The 22,013-nt window shown below is 39.6% G+C and overlaps 1 protein-coding gene across 2 annotated transcripts in view; it reads right to left on the bottom strand.

Annotated features, from left to right (window-relative positions):
• The window catches only part of DIP2C (DIP2 acetate--CoA ligase C (putative)), a 367,574-nt gene that overhangs the window by 24,847 nt on the left and 320,714 nt on the right, over positions 1-22,013 (bottom strand). For both annotated transcript variants that reach the window (XM_087826047.1, XM_087826049.1), the window contains 3 exons: positions 20,346-20,476; positions 11,528-11,696; positions 8,848-9,018 (listed from right to left, as the gene is read on the bottom strand). In XM_087826047.1, coding sequence (XP_087682173.1) covers positions 8,848-9,018; positions 11,528-11,696; positions 20,346-20,476 — 471 coding nt within the window. The remainder of the gene's footprint in view (positions 1-8,847; positions 9,019-11,527; positions 11,697-20,345; positions 20,477-22,013) is intronic.

The following is a 22,013-nucleotide window of genomic DNA, read 5'->3' as shown; positions in this document are numbered from 1 at the left end:
GTATAGGCAAAGAATATACTTTCTAACCTGTGACCATTCAGTGGAGCTGTGTCACAGACTAGGGCTGAGTGGAGAAGTGTTTGATGTTCTGAGTAATGCAAAACCCATAATCACAGAGGCCCAATTAATAAGTAAACAAATCAGAAAATAGGTCACTAAAAGTGGAAAATGAAGTAAAACAGAGATGATCCTAAACTGGCAAAGAAATCACTGCTCCTATACAATGAATAAAAGTACAGCATTTGTCACAGTGTGAAATGTTTGGACAGATCTGAAGAGTGATGTCAAGCTGGGCATCAGTCCTCTTGGCCACGTGGCCTGTAAACCCCAGTCAGTCTGTGCACTCAACCCCTAGTCTGTCCTACTGTGGGAAGCAGATAGGTCAGTAGTAGGTTGTAGGTGCTGGTGTGGATGAAGAGGAAATCCCTACCTGCTCAGCCAGCTTCCACAGCCTGTGGGGCTACAGCAGCAGGAGGTGGGGAACAAGAGAAAGGAGAAAACACCACACCGACAGAAACCAAAAACAACACACAACAGACACAGAAACAAAACAACCCAACAATCAAAAATGGGATGAAGAAGAGGAAGGGGTAGGGAAGAGAATGCAACAAGCAGGGAACAAAGTAAAAAGAAGATCAAAAACAATGTCAAATATGGAGTTAAAATCAATCACTGTACCATTAAAGGCTAAAAAAAAATCTTAAAAAGATGTCAACATACCCACAAAGCAACAGAAGAGAGTAATAGATGGCTTGCCATGGACACACAGATCTGAATTCTGATTTTTTTTCACACACAAGGTTCAAAGGTATTATTGGGTAAATTTTATGCTACCTTTTTAAAATTTCTTTTCTGAGAGAAGTAGAGAGTATGAATTATGAAGTTGAGTGTTCCTCATTGAAATAGTCCCAAGTTTCCTATTAGAGTAATAAAGGGAACCTGGAAGTTTTTACATGTAAACTCATGGTGTTCAGGCCTCCTCACCTACAAGATTAGGTACAAGAAAGAGGCCAAAGGACGTCTGCAGCATGAAGGGACCAAACACCAGGACACCAGGCTTGTACGTGGTCTAGCTCAATATCCTGTGCCAACCCTCATGGCTACTGACCCCAAAGACATCTCCTTCCATTTTCTTTCCACCTCCGTGGCTTTGGTACCACCTCTACCCCTATTCAATTATCCTTCTTGGCATGGTGGGAAAACTCCAGAAAGCTGCAACTCAGGCAACCTCCTTTAATACAATGTTCGTCTCAGAAATGTAGCAGTAGCAGTCATCCCATGGCACCTGGATTGATGCAGCTGCTCTGTGTCTGTATGGCCCCACTGAGCCCTCTCCCTATAGTACATTACCAGGCAGGCTCCAGAGGGGACAGAAGCAGCAATACAAGAAAATTCTTAACTTGGTGATAAACAAAGCCAGACTGAAAAACTACCACCACTCAACTTGGAGGCGAGTCCATAAACCAGTGGTTCCAGATGTAAAATGATGACTCCACCCTCCTCTCTGTTCCTCCCTTCATGATGGTAACTATGGCGACTGTTTTCTCTCAGCACCTTTATCTTTAGGAAGCTGAGGCAGGACTCAAAGACTGAGAAGAACAAGGTCAGCGAAGGTGCATGCACTAGGAAGGTACACAGGACTTACTGGATCTCTTCAAGACAGATGCAATGGTTTAAATAATGTCCTTCATGGTTCCTCAAATCCTAATTATTCATTGCAACAAAAGTAAGTCAATATTCTAAATTATTCTAATTCGTAACTTTTGTTATAATGGCTCCAGGTTGTATCTTGGAAAAAACATGTATGATTAGAAACTAATTTCTTAACTTGTAGATGTGAGGAGACATCATAGCCTCTGGCGCAAGAGCATCCACTCCATTATTAAGGGTACGTGAAGATGGAGACAGGAGTTAATATGTAGGTGTTTCCAAATTTGAAAAACCCTAAGGTACAAGAATCTGAGATCTCAAGATACATATTAGGAGTGCTTATTTAACAAAATCTTCACTTTGCTAAACAACGCAAGCAGGGTTTTCTTTCTTTATTATTATTATTATTTTTTATATATCTTTATTGATTTCAGAGAGGAAAGGAGAGGGGGAGAGAGAGAGAATCATCAATGATGAGAGTCATTGATCAGCTGCCTCCTGCATGTCCCCGACTGGGGAACGAGCCTGCAACCTGGGCATGTGCCCTGACTGGGAATCAAACCCTGATCGCCTGGCCGGGCCGGATTTTCTTTAAACAAGGAGATCCCTAATGCACAGAACTGCTCCCAAGTATTCAAAGATCATCAAATACTCGCAAAAGGGCCAGCAGGAAAGTAAAGTTATTCATTCCAACCAAACCTTATCAGAAATGAGGAAAAACATGTTTGAAATCACAAATTATATTAATCAGCAAAGAGGATTAACTTTAAAAATTCAGTTGTATGATAAAAATGTTACTCATAGACATACCTGATTACATGATTTATACCGTAATTTATATAAATGATTATGCTAAAATTATTTTTTCTTATTGGTATAAGAGTATCATATAAGTTAGGTATTAAGTACTTCTTGAACAAGTGAGTTATATTTAAATCTCAGCTGTAGCTATGTAAACTCACATCTCAAACACTACAAAAAATCCAGCACATACATATTCTATCACTTCAGCCAAGTGGAGCTTTTTAGCAATTCACATGCTCTACTATTAGTACTATCTAGTATTAGCACATAGCTCCTAAGTTTATGTAAAAGTTCTAAGTAGAAATGTGTGAAATAAAGATACAATGTACTGATTTTGGACATATCTGCTATGCTGGGTGTCTGAGAAGTAAATGAAGTTTTCCCTCACTGGAGGCCACCGGAGGCAGTTTCTGCAGGAGTGGATGCCAGGTGTCCACACCTGCAGTGCTTGGGCACGGCACTGGGTTCACCATTGGACCACATCAGCAGCTGGACTTCAAGCAGTGTTCCCACCTGCGTTACCCCGAGCCATGTTCTTTGGCCCTCCTAGCAGACGTGTGTATTAACAACAATCTTCAACATTTTAATTGAGGTCTAATTTATATACAACGAAGTGCACGAATTTAAAGCATCCAGTTAGGTGAATTTTGACAACTGCATGTACCATGTAACTCCCACCCAAACAACACATAAAAACTCCTTCGCCCAGTTAGTGAGTCAACCACTCTCCATATCCCCTAAAAGGCTACGACTTTCTGATTGCCAACACCATACATTAGTTTTACTTGTTCTCCCGCTTCATGAGCAGGGGCCATGTTATTTTCTCTGTAGATTCTAATTTTAGTATATGTGCCACTGAAGCAAGCACACCATGTGATTTTAATTAGCATTTTCCTGATGAATAATGCTGTTGAGCACCATTTCCCACACTTTACTGGTCATTTGAATACCTTTTGTCAAGTGTCCATTTAAGTCTTTTGTCCATTTTTTAAAGATTTTCTTTCTATTGTTGATTTGTAATTTCTAAATGTAGTCTGGACAGAAGTCCTTTGTCAGATACTATATTATTACAAATATATTTTCCAAGTCTGTGATGTCCCTATTAATCTTATTAAATATATTGATTAAAATTAATTTTAACTTTATGAAGTCCATTTATCATGTTTTTCTTTTATGGTTAGTGCTTTTTGTGACCTAAGAAATCTCTGTGTATCCTAAAGTCATGAAGATATTCTTTAATAGCTCCTTCAAGGAAGCTTTACTCTAGAAGTATTATAGACATTTAGGTCTACCATCCATCTAGAATTATTTTTGTGCACTTTATGAGCATGGAATTGAGGCTACTTAATTTCAGTTCATCTTCAGCTGTTTAAAACTATGTGTCACAACCTTTTTCTTTCCCTATTGAATGGACTTGGTGCAGTGGTGGATTTATTTCTGTTTCCTCATTGGAACAGTGCTGTGGCATGAGCTGTTGTTCCTGGCTTCACAGTCCTAAATCTGGTCCTTAGCTACTCAATGCTTCTGAGAGCAAACCACTGACATCGTAACAAATTCCTGATCACTTAGGTTGCCAGAAAGGTTCCTGTCACAAAGTAGAATGAGACTGATATACTTGGTAATTGAGAATATGGGGCCCAAGATATCTAGTGTTAATTTTCATGATCTGTGACAACATACATCAGTGGGAGAAGATGTGAAAGTTACAGCTGAATGTGACCAATATCTTGGAGCATAAAACCCCCAGCAGCACCTGGTTTACTTTCACTTCCCTCTTCTAAAAGTGGCATAGGGGGAAATGAATTGAGAGCTCAGATTCATGGAAGTCTTATTATGACTATTCATTTTATTTTGAGAATTACTAAAGATTTATATCACCTTCTGAGCCTCCACTTTTTTTCAGCAATCAATGAGTCTACCTTGCCTCATCAGAGTGGCTATATTTCTCTTTAATTGTATGAATTGCAAGATTTAAGGTTGACTATAGCTGTTACTATTGATTTAATTCCACACAGCTATTCACAATAAAACTTTCCTCTCAGATAAATTAATCATTATTTTCTATATAATAACAGTTTCCGTGTCAGGTGGCTTAAAAGTTTTTCTAATAAAGCAAAAATTGAAATCTCTTGTGGAAAATAGAAGACCTCATTTCCCTTCTCTATCCCTTAGGAGGGTGCTAATTTTTCTGTTACAATGAAATAAATTTCTAGATCTGATACAACCAAAGACCTTTCAGTTTATGCTCTGAAAAGAGTAATTGTGGTTACAGGCAATGTCTTCTTCAGCAGAGGTTAATAAACAAGTGACACTTCTTAAGAGTACTAAGGGAAATTTACGTTAAAACTAATTAAACTCAGAAGTTATTAATTTGATCTTTCTAATGTCCACTTTTGTCATAAATTCAACCAACTGAAATTGTTTTAAATTAAAGTCATTTTTAACAGCTAAAGATTCTGGGAAATGTCACTCCTACGTTTAACAAATGGTTTGTACTTCTACATTTTTCTTCTGCACAGTCTACAATATACCAAAAGTTCATGTAAAGTTAAAGTTATCCACACTGTTTTATGAGTCCATTTCTAAAGCTATGATACGGAACTCAAAGGGACAATGTCAAAAAAATTAATGTGGCAATTCCTGCCTCAAAATGATGAATGGGTAAAACAAGTCACTCAGTTTCTAAGATGTGAGAGCTGAAAAAACAGCTTCACAGAAATTGTCTCAATTTTCTGTTTTCCTATCTTTAGGAGTATCTAATTTAAAATTTTTATATTTTCCCATCTGTGTATCTGGCAGTGATATATTGGTCATTTTTCATGATTTCTGCTTATATGAAAGAAATATCAGGGTTTCACATAACAGCATGAGAGGTGTCATGAAGTTACTGCAGCACTGCTCTGAGCTTCAGCACAAAGCCGTTCCTGGTTGGTGCCCCCCTCCACTGCAACAGTGCTAGCAGATGGAAGTCTGCTTCTCACAGCACATCCTGCACAGAGATGTGTGTCTTTTGAACTACTCCATTTAGGCCACACAAAAACAGCAGGTCTGACTTAAAATGTTAGAGGCAAGGAAACAGTTAAAAGCAGAAGACAGACTACCTGCATACAGTTCAGTTTTGCAGACACTTAGTTTAAGAAACTGTTATTTCATTGGATACTTTCTAGGGAGAATTGGTACCTAACAAGTTGCAAAATGCTAGATTTGTTGAAAGCATCGCTCTGCCTGGATTCTACAGTCCACAAGCTTTGTCAATCAGGAACGTTCACTTCACTTCTATTGTTGTACAAAGAAATGCCTGAACTCACCCTCTGTGAGCTGTGGGAATACCTAACTAGATGCTGCCTGGAACTGAAGGGTCCGATACACTTGTTAAAGAATGGTGTGGGGTTTTTTTGTTTGTTTGTTTTGGTGAGTGTGAATGTCTTGTTCTTACAGTGCAGCCCTGGTCCTGCTGTCAGATGCCAAGCTGCCAGCAGCTTGAAGAGCACTACACACTGATTTTCCCTCACAAGGAGGCGTGACAAACAGCACTGTGGACTTCCATGTGCTGGAGATTCACACTGTGCTTCCTTCCGGAGAGAAGTCAGTGCTGCCATGAAGTTACTGCACACAGGAGGTTTGACTCTGCTCAGAAAAACATGCCTCATTTATTTCTCTAATGTGAGTCATGTCTGCAGGTACAGGGACTGCACTCAGTACTTCGTGAAATGGGGATTCACTTCAAGAAGTGACTATGTGACTAGAGGGACACTGAGTTCTCTAACAGTGTTTCACAGATCAGAGGGGATGGGAGTCAGTTATGTGTTTATAAAATGTGCTAGGTAGTATAAAGTGGGAGAGATGAAGGGCCATGGGAAGTCAAAGGAAGCAAAGACTTCCAGCTGCAGGGATCAGAAATGAGGCCTGGGAAGAGAAGCCGTGTTCGGCATGTGGAGATGGTGGCAGTACATTTCAGACCCAGAACAGCAGGGTGACGTGTCAGGAAGTGAAAGCATGAGTAACTGTAAGGTAGACAATATTGTTTTATACCCGACTGTAAAGGGGAGAAAGAAGCTTGAGGCTGGATCAAGAAAGGTTCAAGGTAGCATCAATGAAAACTATTCTTGCAAAGTAAAAACAAACCCCTAATTTATCTCTGAATAACTGTAAATTCTCATGTATCAGATACATTTCACTGTCAGTCATAAAAACATGTCAGTTGTATCATGCAGCCTTTCCCAAAGACCAGGGAACCCTTTGGAAAGTGGTACCATGGACTCCACAAAACACTGTCCTGGAAACCATGGCCTGCAAACTCTGCATCGCTTGGACGTGGCTCTGTTCCTCGTTTGGACAGAGGTCAAGATTCTTCCCTTCTAACAGGGCTGCCACCCTCCACTAAAATGCTTAGAGCCAAACTGCAGGCTTGTTGACTATGGATGACAAAACAATGTTGTCAAAAGACAATGAATTGACTGAAAATAAAGCGCCCTGCCCAGCTGGCATGGCTCAGTATTTGAGCATCCACCTATGATCCAGGATGTCATGTTTCAATTCCCGGTCAGGGCACATCCTCTGGTTGTGGTCCTGATCCCCAGCAGGGGACATGCAAGAGGCAGCTGATCAATGACTCATTATTGATGTTTCTATCTCTCTCTCTCTGAAATCAATAAAGATACATTAAAAAAACAAACAAAAAAAAACCGCCCACTCACCAATTTCACATATATTGGTAACTGCTGCTCCAAAGGAAAAACTGCATGCATTTTTCAATGCCTTTAAATATTCAGGTACAGGGTTTGGGATATCTTACCTTTCTGTGCTTTTTTTTTTTTTTTTTTTTTTACATCAAAGGGTTGATGATTATCTCTGGGTAGATGAAACTATGGGTGTTATTATTTACTGACGGGCTAATCTGTATTTTCTGGTATTGCTTTCTAAAATATTTATTATGCATTAGGCCCCACAGAAGTACATGGGGAGCAGGAGACGTGGGATTTCTGCCCTCAGACCCGGGCTGTGCTTGTTCTGTTTGTGTGGTATCATTATCACACATCTCTAATTTTTGAACATTTCTCTGACCAGCCTCAATGCTTTGCACTTGCTGCTCCCTTTGCCCCAACTGTGCATGTCATTCACAGGGCACCCAGCTGAAATGTTGCCTCCCAGAGAGGCCTCCTTGGCCACTCTTCCTCAAATTGCCTCCTGTGTGTCTAAGCCATTCTTTACTCTCTCACTCTGTTTATTTTTACTAAAAAAATTTTATTTACTTATTCAAAAAATTTATCTGTATATTTACTGTACATCTCGTTGATTATGAGGAAATGTTCAGTGAGGACAAGGACTCTTTTGTAAGCAACCACCTTTGGGGGTCTTAAATGGACAGTGTGTGGGCAGGGAGCAGAGATTGGGGGTGACTTGTGTCTTCATTTTAGCACCTGCTGTGAGTCAAGTTTTTATCGTTTAAAATGTTAGAGGAACAAACTTCAACTGAGCTTGTTCTGGGTGAAGCTATGGGAAGGGCCCTTGGGGAGAACATTCCTGCTTCACTTTCCTTTCCTTCTCTTCCCTTCAGGCCATCCTGACCTTGCAAAGTGAGTGCCACGGACTGGACCTCACATTAGGAGTTCACAAACAGAAAGGAACAGGGAAGATACTCGAAAGTGGGCTAGTAAAGAGAAAGAAAGAAAACAAGTATTTTTTAGCAATGGTTAATGCAACGCTATCTTAGGAGGGTGGCCTCACATCTATGCCACAGAAATGCAGCTATTACTGTTATTTCTTTTTATTTTTAAATACTTTATTAAATTTATTGGGGTGACAATGGCTAATATAGACATACAGGTTTCAGTGTGGGTTTCTGTGTTACAAGATCTGTATATTGCTCTGTGTGCCCATCATCCAAAGTCGTATATTTTCCTGTAACCATATGTTAAGACCACCTTCACCTCCCCGCCCACACCTGTAATTGTTATTTCTACATTGCTACCACAGCAGTAGATGGTCAAACCTGTTTCACGTTTGGAATTCTTCCTACAGAAATTACTGTCTACATATACAAGACTAAGTACTTCAAAAGACAGGATTTCTTGCCACATTTGTCTAGTGTCTAATCTTTACAAAGCTCAACTTCAGAAGTCTGGGCAAACTGCTACTCCTATTACAAAAGTTAAAATGTTCCAGGACAGAATAAACACTAGGAATGCTAATTATGAATAATGGTTAATGACAAATACAGAATTTAAAAAAAGAAGAAATGCATGTGTACCAATCACATGCGTTTGATTAAAAGATATCTAAATGTAGCTAAGCGTAAGCCAAGGAGTGTAGGTTGAGCTTGAGAGTGTGCTGCACACCCGTCATTAACAGTGACTCTGTCACTTCAGCACTGTTGATATCAACAAAACTCACCTGCAAGCAAATGGCCAGGTTCACTCTACAGCCAAATGAGGTGCTCACTGCCCGTGGGTGGAGGCCCAGGTCTTTGAACAGTTTTGAGAAGGACTGAGTGAGTGCTATTCGAGGCCGTTCTTCTGCCACCACCACACACGTCCGCACTCGGGACAAGTCCAGCCCTCGTGCCTAGAAACAACAGCAGTAAGAGATCAGCCCTCCAAGTGCTTAGGTGTGCGGCCTCCGTAACCAGGCCCATCCACACAGTAGATACCCATTTCCAGAGTCCAACGTTTTCATGCCATTAATTGAAACGGTCTAAGATGTCTGTGTTTAAAAAAAAAAAATCAATCACACAGATAATAGATTATCAAGGATGTCATTATAAACATATTTTAAATAACAGCAAGAAGTAACAACAAGAATGAGGAGGAGAAAGGCTGAGGAGAAGCAAGGTCCTGGACAAAATAAAGGACTGAGTTTGGGGAAGAAAGGATGCGTTTGTAAAGCCTCCTATGGATCTGGATGCACAGGAACTGGAGAGAAATGAGAAAACGTTTTTTTAAAGTTTTAAAAAATCGATTTTAGAGAGAGGGAGAGAGAGAGAGAGAAATATCAACTGGCTGCCTCCCATACGTGCCACAACCAGGGATCAAACCCAAAACCCAGGTATGTGCCCTGACCGGGAATTGAATCTGAGCCCCTTCAGTGCACCACACGACTCTCCAATCAACTGAGCCATACCAGCCAGGGCGAGAAAACCTATTTTAATACAGGAGTGAAAAAGTAAAGTTTGGACAACTTTTAAAATACAGGTCTACTTTTATGTCCTATGAGACTTCAAAGGCGACAGATAAATTCTCATGATCAAGGGCATATCTGTTTCTAAGGTCCGAACACCTCCGTTCTGCACCAAATTCAGTCAGCTGAGCAAAACAGCAAAACTCAGAGGAGGAGGAATCAAGTGAGTTAGCACACACTCTCTGTGGTAACATCTGGGGCCTCATGAGAGCCAGAGGCTGCATTGAACATGAGGTAAGCAGTGAGTGGTGGTGTCTCAAGGAGGACAATCACTATAAGCAGACCCTTTCAGTCCTTCAAGCACCTGCAAGGTGGCCTCAGTACAGGGATAGTTGACAAGGCTCCTGAACTGCAGAGGGAAACACACAAGGCAACGCTGACACTGAAATTTAGTATATAGACCTGGTTTTATATACATACATTTATACAGGAAACAATAAAATCTCAGTAATACAAACGATTTACATGTGTATGTTTTGGGAGGCAAAGCAGCCTGGGATTTGAAAAGGTGGATCTGGAGCCAGAGATTCAAAATTCAGCTCCAAAATTCATTAAATGGAAGAACTTGGAAAGGGTGCTTAATTTCTCTGTAACTTAAAAGCGAAGAGAATAATGGTTTCTATTTCAGAGAGCTGTTGTAAAGGTTAAATGAATCAATATGTGAAGTGCTTAGAAATCACTGAATTATGATATTATTTCAGTTTAGTTATTTATGCACCTACAGGGGAATTTGATGAAGTGTACTTACTCATTTCATAATGTAATATAGGTGAACATGAGTAATAATTATGTTTTATAAATTTATTTTCCTGCATAAATATATAACTTCAAGTAATTATACACTAATTTATGTAACTTAATATCAATGTTATCTTGCATTTTATTTTCCTGCTCAATTCTAATACATTAAGTCTAAAAAGGAAAACAAAATTCAGGAGACACAAATGTATTGCTTTACTATTTGTATGTGCATAGACACACATACATACACACACGCACAAGGATAATCTGGATATACACATGGCAACCCACACATCTGGTCATATAAACAGTAAATAGTAGTTGGAATGTAAGTTAAAATAGGTGATATGATTATTTCCTCCTAGTTACTTGGATAAAGACTACTAAATTTTTAAAAAATATATATCTTTATTGATTTCAGAGGAAAGGAAAGGAGAGAGGTAGAGGGAGAGAGAGAGAAACATCAATGATGAGAGAGTCACTGATCAGCTACCTCCTGCATGCCCCCGACTGGGGATTGAGCCCACAACCCGGCCATGTGCCCTGACCAGGAATTGAACCCCGATCGCCTGGATCCTAGGTCAATGCTCAACCGCTGAGCCACGCTCGGCTGGGCAAGACTACTTAATTTACTATTAAAATATGTCTATCAAAATGCCCTTGGCTTAAATGGAGGGAAATGCTATTATTGTCACACACACACACACACACACACACACACACACACGCACACCACTGTTCACTTAATTATGAAAATGAATTTTGGTTAAGATCGATAGAGACTTATAAATCAGGGTCTTCAAGGTAAACAAAAATAGTGGTTAAATTGAAATCTATGACTTGACTACCAGTGTCAGAATAAAATTAATTGTGCTGAACAACTGAATTCACCAACAAATATGAAAGCAATTTAGGACCCCGCAAGTAGACCTAATGGAATCAAAGACATCAATAACATACACTCGTACTTTTTGTGGCAGTGAAAAAATATTCATGTTATAAAATGAAGTTTTCACATGAAAACAATTTTGTAAGCCTCGATTTTTGTGAAGGGTTATTTTAACTTCACCAACCCCTTTTCATGCCCTTGGACACTGTGCTTTCCTAGGACACTAGAAATGCTCTCCAGGCACTGAGGTGGGAGAGGGCTGCTTACCTTGAGGGATTCTGTCTGCGAGCCGAGCCCCTTTGTACAAAGTTCCATCACAGAATAGGAGCAAAAGGTATCCCGGACTTTGTACTGACTGACGGCAAGAAGCCACAAGGCAGGGTTGGTTTCCAACTCTGAAGGCGGGATGAGAATGGACTGGTGCCCAGAGTACACGCTGCAGAAAGAAATACGGAGGTCAGAAAGGACGCAGAAGAAGGGCCAACCTGTGCCTGAGAAATGCCTGTGGTCCACGTGCAAGAGAGGGTCAGCCATAGTCACTCTACTCTTAGGTATTTTTAAGTATAAAATGAAAGTGTGTTCATGAAAACATTCTGAAAAGCACTAAGAATACAGAATTATGATCCAGAGTTACTACCATGTTGAGCACTCATCTGAAACAGCTAAGCTGTGACACTGTTAGGTTTCTCTCAAAGCTGGTACAAAAACAAACTGGGTTCTCATTCACAGCAGGAAGCACAGAACTGAATTTTGGTAAAATGTCTGGAAGTTCAGAACAGGAGTCAGCAAACCACAAATGCAGCCTGTTTTAGTAAATAAAAGTCCACAGTGGCTTCACATCAACAGGCAGGGCTGAGTGGGCGTGACAGAGCCCAAGATAACTACTACAGGGCCGTTTGAGAAAAAGTATGCCTACTCTGATTTAGAAAACCGACACCCAGAGTAAATGAAAGAAAATCAACACAGCTAGACAAAGTCTGTTACTCAATGTTTAAGGTCTGAAATTTTGCTTCAGAATAATCTAAACAAATCACGGAACAGGAAAACTAAGGAAAACACATTCATTCTTTACTTTTACCTTTAGATTAGAGAACTTATTTAGGGAAATGAGGGAAATGCTAGATTACGTATTTTGATCTGTCATCAATTGGTTGGGCAAGTGTGGCTTTAAAATAATGAAGTATTTGTCAAAACTACATTTTTAATGGTTTTAATTTTTTGGTTTATAACTATAAATCAACATTAATAGATGTCATGCATTATAATAAAATATCCTAGGATAAATCACCTTTTAAGACTTAAGAGGGATTTTCTAGTTACAAAAATTCTGATAGATAAAATAGCACATTAAGCTTCAACTGCTATGTCATGACCTAAAGCCAATTCTTCTCGAATGAAGCCAGTCTCACATTAAGATTTTCAAAATTATTTACAACAGAATCCAAATGGTTAAAAAAAGTAAGGAAATTAAGTTGGCTCACAAAATCTACTTTAAACAGGGCCCTTAGAAGAAAAACTATTCTTCAGGGGATTTGGGAGCCAGCTTCTTTTCTTTCTTTGATCCTCTATTTCAAAGTTTCATTTACTTTTGTAAAAAGGGAAGATAGCAAATGACCTTTTCTGTGATCTTTTCAAAGGATTTAATCATCTGAGATTTGCCCTTGGGAAATTAATTTAGGTCATTCAAGATCACTTTATATTAAGGGTATTGAAGAGATCAAATATTACAACAAATATATCTACATCACAATATACTGACACAAGCCTGCATGTCTTGTGTCTTACTTTGGGGGCATACCATATTATTTTTAAAATAACCTTCCAAGAATTTTACACTTGGGGTCTGAAAACAAACCAAACATTTCCTTAGCACCAGCAACATATCCAGGGGACAACAGATGCTGCCCCCTCATACTCACTGAGGTCCCAGGACCATCTTTGGAGACCTAGTCTTTTTTCCAGGGGCTGTAAGAACTAAGACACAAGACTCGCTCCTGCTAAGACCCTGTTCCCAAAGGTGGAATGCCTCTGAGAACACTGAAAACAAGCAGAAGGGAATTCCCACGCCTGACTGTTGGAAGCTGTCATCGTGTTTTGCTATCGTGGGTGGGCAGTCGTTGGGCACAGTTGTTCAGTCCTACTCTGTCACTTGCCACAGTGTTGCAGAATCAGCCTGCATACTACATCTGGTATGACTGAATTAGAGTCATTCTTAGTAGCTAAAATGTCAACTCCAATTAGAAACCTTAAGGAAGCAGGAAGAAATAAAAATGGAAAATTTACCTCTGCTGAATGAATATTAAAACAACAAACTCAGAGCCCAAAGTGGGATCATATATACCAGGTCAAAGATATAATGTGTACGATCTAATGTGCAGGCCTAAGGTCTAACAAGCCTGAAAGTTAGGTATCTTATAATAATTATCCACCAGAAGCACACATCTTACCTCTCTGAAAGATAATGGGGCAGTTTTTTTTAACACCAAATGCTGTTCAACCCACCACCACCTTAGACTACCCTGTATGATTTTATTGCAGCTCAGAGGTCCACAGCTGCTCCTCCACACCTAGGACGTTTTCATCTTCAGTGCTGGTACCAAACACGTTTGATGGCACTTGAGCCTCATGTCTTAGGGAATTAAGATGTAGGGGAAACCTTATGATGATATTCCTATTATAACAATCTATCATTTCCACATTGTTCCCAGCATCTTACTTCATAGATGCTAGAGCATAAAGAGTTCCAAAATGAAGAAAATTAAACACAAATCACCTACTACCTTTCTTAAGAATTTATATCAGGAGAAATGAGTGGCTTGATCAGAAGCATTAGCACATGAAAAGGTGGTTAGTATGGTGTAGAATTCCAGGGCTAGAGAATGTTAAACATACTTGTGAAAATTAATAGGACAGAAGTCAACATTAAGAAGAAAATAAATCCTGGTAACAGAGGACAAGCAGAAAACTTGATTCATAAATTTTCTACTTGCCCTTTCCTTGTTCAGTCCAAAAGTGCTGATTGTTTCATTTATTAACCAATATTAATTGCTTGGCACCGGCTATAAATACCTCCAAGGACTTAAAACAAACCTACTTAAAAGCAGGTTGCTTATAATGAATTATAATTATTTTCTGAGAATTTCCGGAACCTGAACTATTCTAGTTTAGATCTTCAAAAAGAACAAAATTATTAAAAAGACATTTTGGGAATATTTCTCCTTGTCTGTGGCCTGTCTTTTCATTTTCTTGACAGTGTTTTTTGCAAAGCAGAAATTATTAATTTTAATGAACCCCAGCCTATCAATTTTTTCTTTCATGGATTTTATCTTTGGTGTCATATCTAAAAAGTAATCACCAAACCTCAGGTCATCTAGGTTTTCTCTAGAAGTTTTATCTTTCACATTTAGGTTTCTGATCCACTTTGAGCTAATTTTTGTGAACGCTGTGAGTTCTGTGTCTAGGTTCGTTTTTTTTTTTTTTGCATGTGGATGTACAGTTGTTCTAGCACCACTTGATGAAAAGACTATCTTTGTTCCATTGTATTGCCCTGTTCCTTTGTTAACCCTAATGTAAATTTTGGGTTCTGGATGTGATGTTTCAACATAGTTGCCTAGGTTGCAAAAAAATTACCATCTGTTGGGAGATGTTGATAATGGAGGAGGTTGTGCATGTGTGTGTTGGCCAGGGGATATAGGGAATAGCTCTGTAGCATATATTCGATTTTGCTGTGAACCTACCTAAAACTGCTCTGAAGAAAAAAGGCTATTTAAGAAAATATAAATAAAAACATAGCTGATAAGGGGAGAAAAAAAAGAGATTTTGTTAACTAATATAAATTCGCACATTTGTAATTGAATGATTTCGGATTATTAACCTGACAAAACATACAAGCAAGTGAAAACTATCACAACGTGGGCACTGTAAACAAGGCAGCCTCCTCTCAGCTCATGAGGACACACATCGCCTTATGTGTCACATGGGTGGGCCTCCTTCACTGACAGGCTGCATGCCAGTCAATCCAATAATAGGCTGTTTTCTGGTTTTTAAGACAGTTTTGTTTAGCTACAATGTACATACCATGAAATCCACCTATTTTAAGTATAGAATTAAATGAATTTCAGTAAATTGCAGAGTTGTATAATTATCACCACAATGCAGTTCTAGAACATTCCATCACCCTAAAGGTAGGCTTGTGTCCATTTGTTGTCAATCCTGTTTCCAACCCTTGCCACAATCCTCCTCCTTTCTGTCTTTATAGACTTACCTTTTCTGAACATTTCATGTAAATGGCATCATGATACAATCATGTACCGTATGGCCTTTGGAGTCTGGCTTCTTTCACTAAGCACAGTGTTTGTGAAGTTTACACGTGTGGCAGCTATTCCACTGCATGGATGTGACAAATACTGCTTATACACTCGCCAGTCAGTAGGCATCTGGATTGTTTCCTTCTTTATTTTTCTTCAAATGAAGGTTGCTCTGAATGCTTTAGGCATCAGGTCTTTGTGTGGACATGTTTTCCTCTCTCTTTGGTAGATGCTCAGGGGTGGAATTGCTGCTGGGTCATATGGTACATTTATGTTTAATTTTTAAGAACATGCAAGCTGTCATTTAATCATTTTACATTCCCATCATTGATGTAGGAGAATCCCATTTCTGTACACCCTTGGTTACCTTTGCTTTACAGTGTACCTTGTAATGAGGAAATGCCAGTCTCCCACTTTATTTTCTGTCTTTTAGGTTATAGCTGTCCTAATGGGTGTGAAGTGGTATCTCAAAGGTTTCAATTTGCATTTCCCTAATGAATGTTAAGCGTATTTTCATGTGCATATTGGTCATTTGTGTATTTTGGTGAAATGTCTGTTCAAATCTGTTGCCCATTTTTAAATCATGTTGCTTGTTTATGAGTTTTAGGAGTTTGTTTTCTATCTGGTTAGAAGGACTTTATTAGATAGATGATTTGCAAATATTTTTCCCCAGTCTGTGGCTTGTCTTTTCATTTTCTCTTATTTTTTAAAAAAGATTTTTAACTTTTTTAAAAAATTATTGATTTTAGAGAGAGGAAGAGAGAGAGAGGAAGATAGAGGGAGGGAGGGAGAGAAATATCAATTGGCTGCCTCCCGAATGTGGAACAAACTCATAACCTCAGTATATACTCTGAACCAGGAATCAAACCCACCACCTTTTGGTGCACAGGACGATGCTCCAGCCAGCTGAGCCACAACAGCCAGGGCTCTTTTCACTTTCTTAATGGTGTCTTTTAAGGTGCAAAGTTTTAAATTTTGTTGGAGTCTAATTTATCAATTTCTTAATGTATTATACCTTTGATGTCATACCTTTTGCCTAACCTAATACTATATTTACTTCTAAGCTTTTTTTCTAAAAGTTTTATAGTTTTCACTCTAACATTAAGGTCTATGATCCACTTTGAGTTGATTTATGTATATGATATTAGGTAAAGGTATAAATTTTTGCACATGGATGTCCATTTTTCCCAGCATCATTTGTTGAAAAGACTATCCTTTCCCGCTTGGCTCCTTTGTTGAAAAATCAAATGGCCACACTTACTAGGGTTTATTTTCTGGAATCTCAATTCCGTTTCATTGATCATTTTATATACCTACATGTATATCTGTTTGTTTGTTTTGTTTTTTAAAATATATCTTTATTGATTTCAGAGAGAGGAAGGGAGAGGGAGAGAGAGAGATAGAAACATCAATGATGAGAGAGTCACTGATCTGGTGCAACCCACAGCCAGGGCATGTGCCCTGACCGGGAATCGAACCCTGATCGCCTGGATCCTAGGCTGACGCTCAACCACTGAGCCACGCCCATCTGGGCCCTACATCTATATCTGTATTTTTATGCCAGTACCACATTGTCTTAGTTATAGTAGTAAGTGCTGAAATCAGGAAGTCTGAGTTTTCCAACTTTGTTATTCTATTCCAAAATGGTTTTGGATATTGTGGGTCCTTTATTTATATTTTAAGATCATGTGGTCAATTTTGGTAAAAAGAAAACAAAAAACCTGCTGAGATTTTTTTTTTTCTTCTTCAATCCTCACCCGAGGATATTTTTTCCATTGATTTTCAGAGAGAGTGGAAGGGGGAGAGGGAGAGGGAAAAAGAGAGAAAGTGTGAAACATCGATCACACCGATTGGTTGCCTCCTGCACATGCCCCAACAGGGCCAGGGATAGGGCGGGGGATCGAGCCTGCAGCTGAGGCAGGTGCCCTTGGCCGGAATCAAACCCAGGACCTTTCAGTCCACAGGCCGCTACTCTAACCACTGAGAAAAGCTGGCCTGGGCAACTGCTGAGATTTCTGACAGGGGTTACATTGAATCTTTAAACCAATTTGGGGAGAATTTCTAGTTTAACAGTATTGAATCTCCTCATCAGTGAATATCAACTCTCTGACATGCTTCTTAAAATATATATGATCTTATAAAATATTTTCAAGTCTGTTATGTCAATGATTTTCAGATAAACAACCTTCTACCTGATGACTGAAGGAAACTTTTGGATAAAGACATATAAAAAACTATTTGTATTAAATTTTTTAAAAAAGCTCTGAAACAATCACAAAGTTAAAGAAAAGTTCGAACTAAAGTAAAAATAACTTTTTCTCCCTTGAGTCATTTGAGGGTGAGTCACTGACCTGATGCACTAACAACTCTAAATACTTTCGGGGGTATTTCCAATAAATAAGTATATCTTCCTCCATAATAAATGAAGGCATCAAAATCAGGAACTAATTGATATATTTCTTCCATCTAAAACTCAGACCCTATTCAAGTTCCGCCAGTTGTCCCAATGATATCTGACAGTGAAGGGTCCAGTTCAACCTGTGACAATGGCATTCATGAAGATGACAGGCTGCTGTGCTGTTGTGTGTCCCTCAGTATGACTGTCTGATGTCCCCATGATTAGCTTCAGGTGAAGTACCTTTGATGCAGTTTTCCTTACTGCAACTCTCCCATTGATGCACAAATGCCCCTGTCCCACTGCTGATGAGGTTCACTTTGATTTCTCGGCTCAGGCTTCTCCACTGTGAAGTTCTCTCCTCTCCTTTATAATTAACAACTGTCTGATGGAAGGCTACTATATAAATCCTTGTTCCTCACTGAGCTTTCAGTTTGTTCACTTATTTATACCTGAATGGCTAGATTCTTTCCCATTTTACTCAAAATGTTATAATCTATTACAATCTTTGGTTGCTCAGATTGCCCCAATTTGGCCAGTGGGAACCCCTTTAAGCTGGCTCTTTGGCCCTTTTGGCATGTCCCCCTCATTCTGTGAGCACTTCCTTGCTTTCTAGCACAACAGATGTTCAGGGTCATCTTGTACATTTCCTGTCCCAGCCTTGAAATCAGCCATGTCTCAAAGGAGCCCTAGCTCCTTTGAGAGGAAAATGGTAATTACAACATTTATGGATGCTGGGCGTTCTCACTGCTGTTCAGTGGCTGCTCCCAGGTTCAGTTTTTAAAGCAAGCCCACCAGGACTTCAGAATGAAGAGGTTCATATGCATTTATTTTTCATGTTGCAGGGGCAATCAACAGAACACTGTAATGTCATGACTTCTAAATGAATTTGCAGGAAAGGCGTTCATTAAGAAAAGGTTTGTTGCAACCCTCTGTGCACAATTCCTTTAAAGACCCTCCCACCCCTGCTATTAGTGATGCACATCAAGAACTTTTCCTTCAAAAGCACCTTGTCTGTTGCTTGGACGGGGCTTAGGCTTGGTGACCCTGAAACACCAGAAAGTACTCCATTTGTGGGCTTTCGCTTCACCTTTGCCAAGTGACATATGGACAGCTGTCCTAAAAGGTCAGTAGTTCAGAACAGGATTTCTGCTCAGTTGGCCAATTATGTCTAAGATCACCTTGGCCCTATTGTTGGGATGGTATATTCTGATCTATTTCCCAAGAAAAAGTTACCCACAATGCTACTGCATTTTAGATGGCAGCAAATATTATTAAAATATTTTTATTGTTCAATTCTATATGCTCTCTCAAAAAATTTAACTGTTCTACTTAGAATGTCAGTGTTTTTCAAAAACACTGAATTGGATTTTAATCCAATCTAATATTAATAAATATTATGAGTCATTGTTTTAGAAGAGTGTTTAAAAACACAAGAAAAATGTCTACTGTAGACTATTATAAAAACAGGAAAATTATGACATTTCATACTGTAGCATCTCACTTTTACAAATATATTGATGTGCATTTATAAAATTATAACTTAAAGGCTTATGGTTGAAATCATATGTTGCTTGGTGTTTGCTTTAAAATATCCCATATGAAAAAGGGATAAAAAAAATGGAAAGACGGATAAGTAAAACTGGTGACAAGCTGATCCATGCGAAGCCGGGTGGTGGGCACTGTTGTTTATTACAGCATTCTTTATACACTTACATATGTTAGTAATAAATACTATTCTGCTGCATTAGAAAAATAAACTCTGAAAGGCTATACGCGAAGTGCTAAGAGTAAATATTTCTTGGTATCACTAGGTGGTATGATTGATAGCTTTCTTTTCTTCTTTATATTATTTTGTATTTTTTAGTTTCTACAATGAATATATATGTATAATCAGAAAGAATGACACAGAGATGTTCATCTCTCTATAATATCTGTCACGAGCTGGGCTAGGGGGCTGATGGCTGAGGAACACTGGACCTAGGAGGGAGACCAGCTCCAGGCCCTCCCTCAGCAGCAGCTCCTCCCCACCTGCATCAGGCAGAAGCCTGGAGGAGGGGTTCAACTGCAACGCCAGCTGATTTAATCCAAATTCCAGGCCAGGGATAACCACTAAGATTTAAGAGCAAAATAACCAAGCCTGAGGCCTGGGAGTGCTCTGCTTGGGAAAATGTGGGTCCCTGACAACTCTCAGAATGTCCCCAGAGGCCACTGTCTCTGTGTGTTTCAGAGAACTTCATGGAGATTAATTTTTTCAGACAACTCAGAATGTGGAACCCACTCCATCCTGAGAGTCTGGCTGAGCAGGGGCAGAACAGGCACCATTTGCAAGAAAAGGTATAAGATTTATTTATTATTTTAAAGATATTAAAGGGAAACTCACCTGCAGAGGCACCACAGGACAAACCCAAGTCCACAGTAAGGGTCCAAGCAGATGGCCACTTCTCTAGAGGGGTAGAGCTCACACTGTAGCTTAATGGATCGGCAGAAGGCACTGGTGGCTGCATGACACATCTGCAAGACAGCAGGGCCCACTGAGTGCATGGAGCCTGACACCAGCGCCCAGAGTGATTCAGCGCAGGAGACAATTGTGACCAAGCTTTGGCTTTGTTAGGAGAGAGTGGGCTGCTATATTATCATTAGTCTTTCCATTTTAAATGAGAAAACCACACATACAACTTTCTGGTCCCCAGGTACTAATAACTCTAGCAATTGGAGTACTGATGTCTTCCATTTGAATATCAGGTTAGTCTACAAAGGGGTTCCTCTGCAACCCCACTGCAGGCCTGTGAAATAGGCAGGGAGATGTCACCACTCACGCCCCTTCTCTGAGCAGGGACTACACCTATTCACGGTCCATCTCAGGCCCAAAAGAGCACTATTGGTGACATGGGCCAGCAGAGCATGTGGGGTGAACAAGTCCCACTCAGGGAGGCTCAGAGAAGGTACAGAGTTTGCTAAAGGTCATACATCTGAGCTGGAATCAGAAACCTGTACAGTGAGACACAGCCACTGTTATCATGTGATGGCAGCCAACATTCACTCTCAGCCCAGCACCGAGGGATAGGAAAAAGCTTCTCCAATCCCAGAATCAGTCCTACTATAGTTAGTATATAGCACATGAATTACTTTAAAATATTGTAAAATATATCTAATAAAGTCGATTGTCTCACAGAAGCTTTCTAGCCAATCAAACCTAAGAGGAACATGAAAGAAGCACAGGGAATGTTACCAGGCTCAAGGTTTTAAACAGATCTCAAGTTAACGGGAAGTGCTATGTTCGCCAGAGTGGGACTGTAAAAGGGACCAGTGCGAGCAACATAAGGAGGGAAACCCAGTGAAACGCCTGGGAAAAGCTGTGAGAGATGCCAGGCATGGGGCCCCCTTCCATTGTGACCTTGGGGTCATGGGGAGAAGTCCTGCTCAGAAGGTTTCACCAGGGATATTTTACTGAATTCATGCTAGGTAACATAGATTACTCTAGAATCTCACACATAGGTAGTTATTTTTAGCTTGCTTTTAAAGCCACAATATTTGTTTAAGGAAGAAAGGAGGCTGAAGTTATAAAACATTCCTCCACCTCCTACCTCCTGAATCAGGAGTTAATAAAATCCCAACTAGCAATATTACATTCTCAGATTAGCAACTAAAACAAACTTTTACGGAAACCCTGTTCTGTGCAGGCACTATCTGTAGCTCGAGAGCCAAGTTCTTCAGCTCAGTGCAGCAAATACAAATATATTAACTGAGCACTTGCTATGTATCAGGTGTTGTATTAGGTGCTTGGGATATAAAACAGAATAAAACATACCTGTGCCCTCAGGAGCTTACAATCTAGAGGGAAATTTAGAGACTGAACCTGGGAGCAGGATCTGTGAATACAGAGAACGTAGAGGGCAGAGAAAGGACCCTCTACCACCTGTGGGAGTTTTGGAGGGTTCTGGGGTATTAAGGAAGAGTGAGCATTGACAGATTTCAACACAGTGACAAGAACACACAGGTTAAGAAAAGGCAGCTAGAAAAGCTGAATGTCCAATTTCTAACCTCATCC

The sequence above is a fragment of the Miniopterus natalensis genome, chromosome 1 (genome assembly GCF_054644295.1).
Source record: "Miniopterus natalensis isolate mMinNat1 chromosome 1, mMinNat1.hap1, whole genome shotgun sequence".
In the NCBI taxonomy this organism is placed as follows: domain Eukaryota; kingdom Metazoa; phylum Chordata; class Mammalia; order Chiroptera; family Miniopteridae; genus Miniopterus; species Miniopterus natalensis.
Note: the sequence above shows the minus strand (reverse complement) of the source record. Positions and strands in the feature narration are given on the sequence as shown.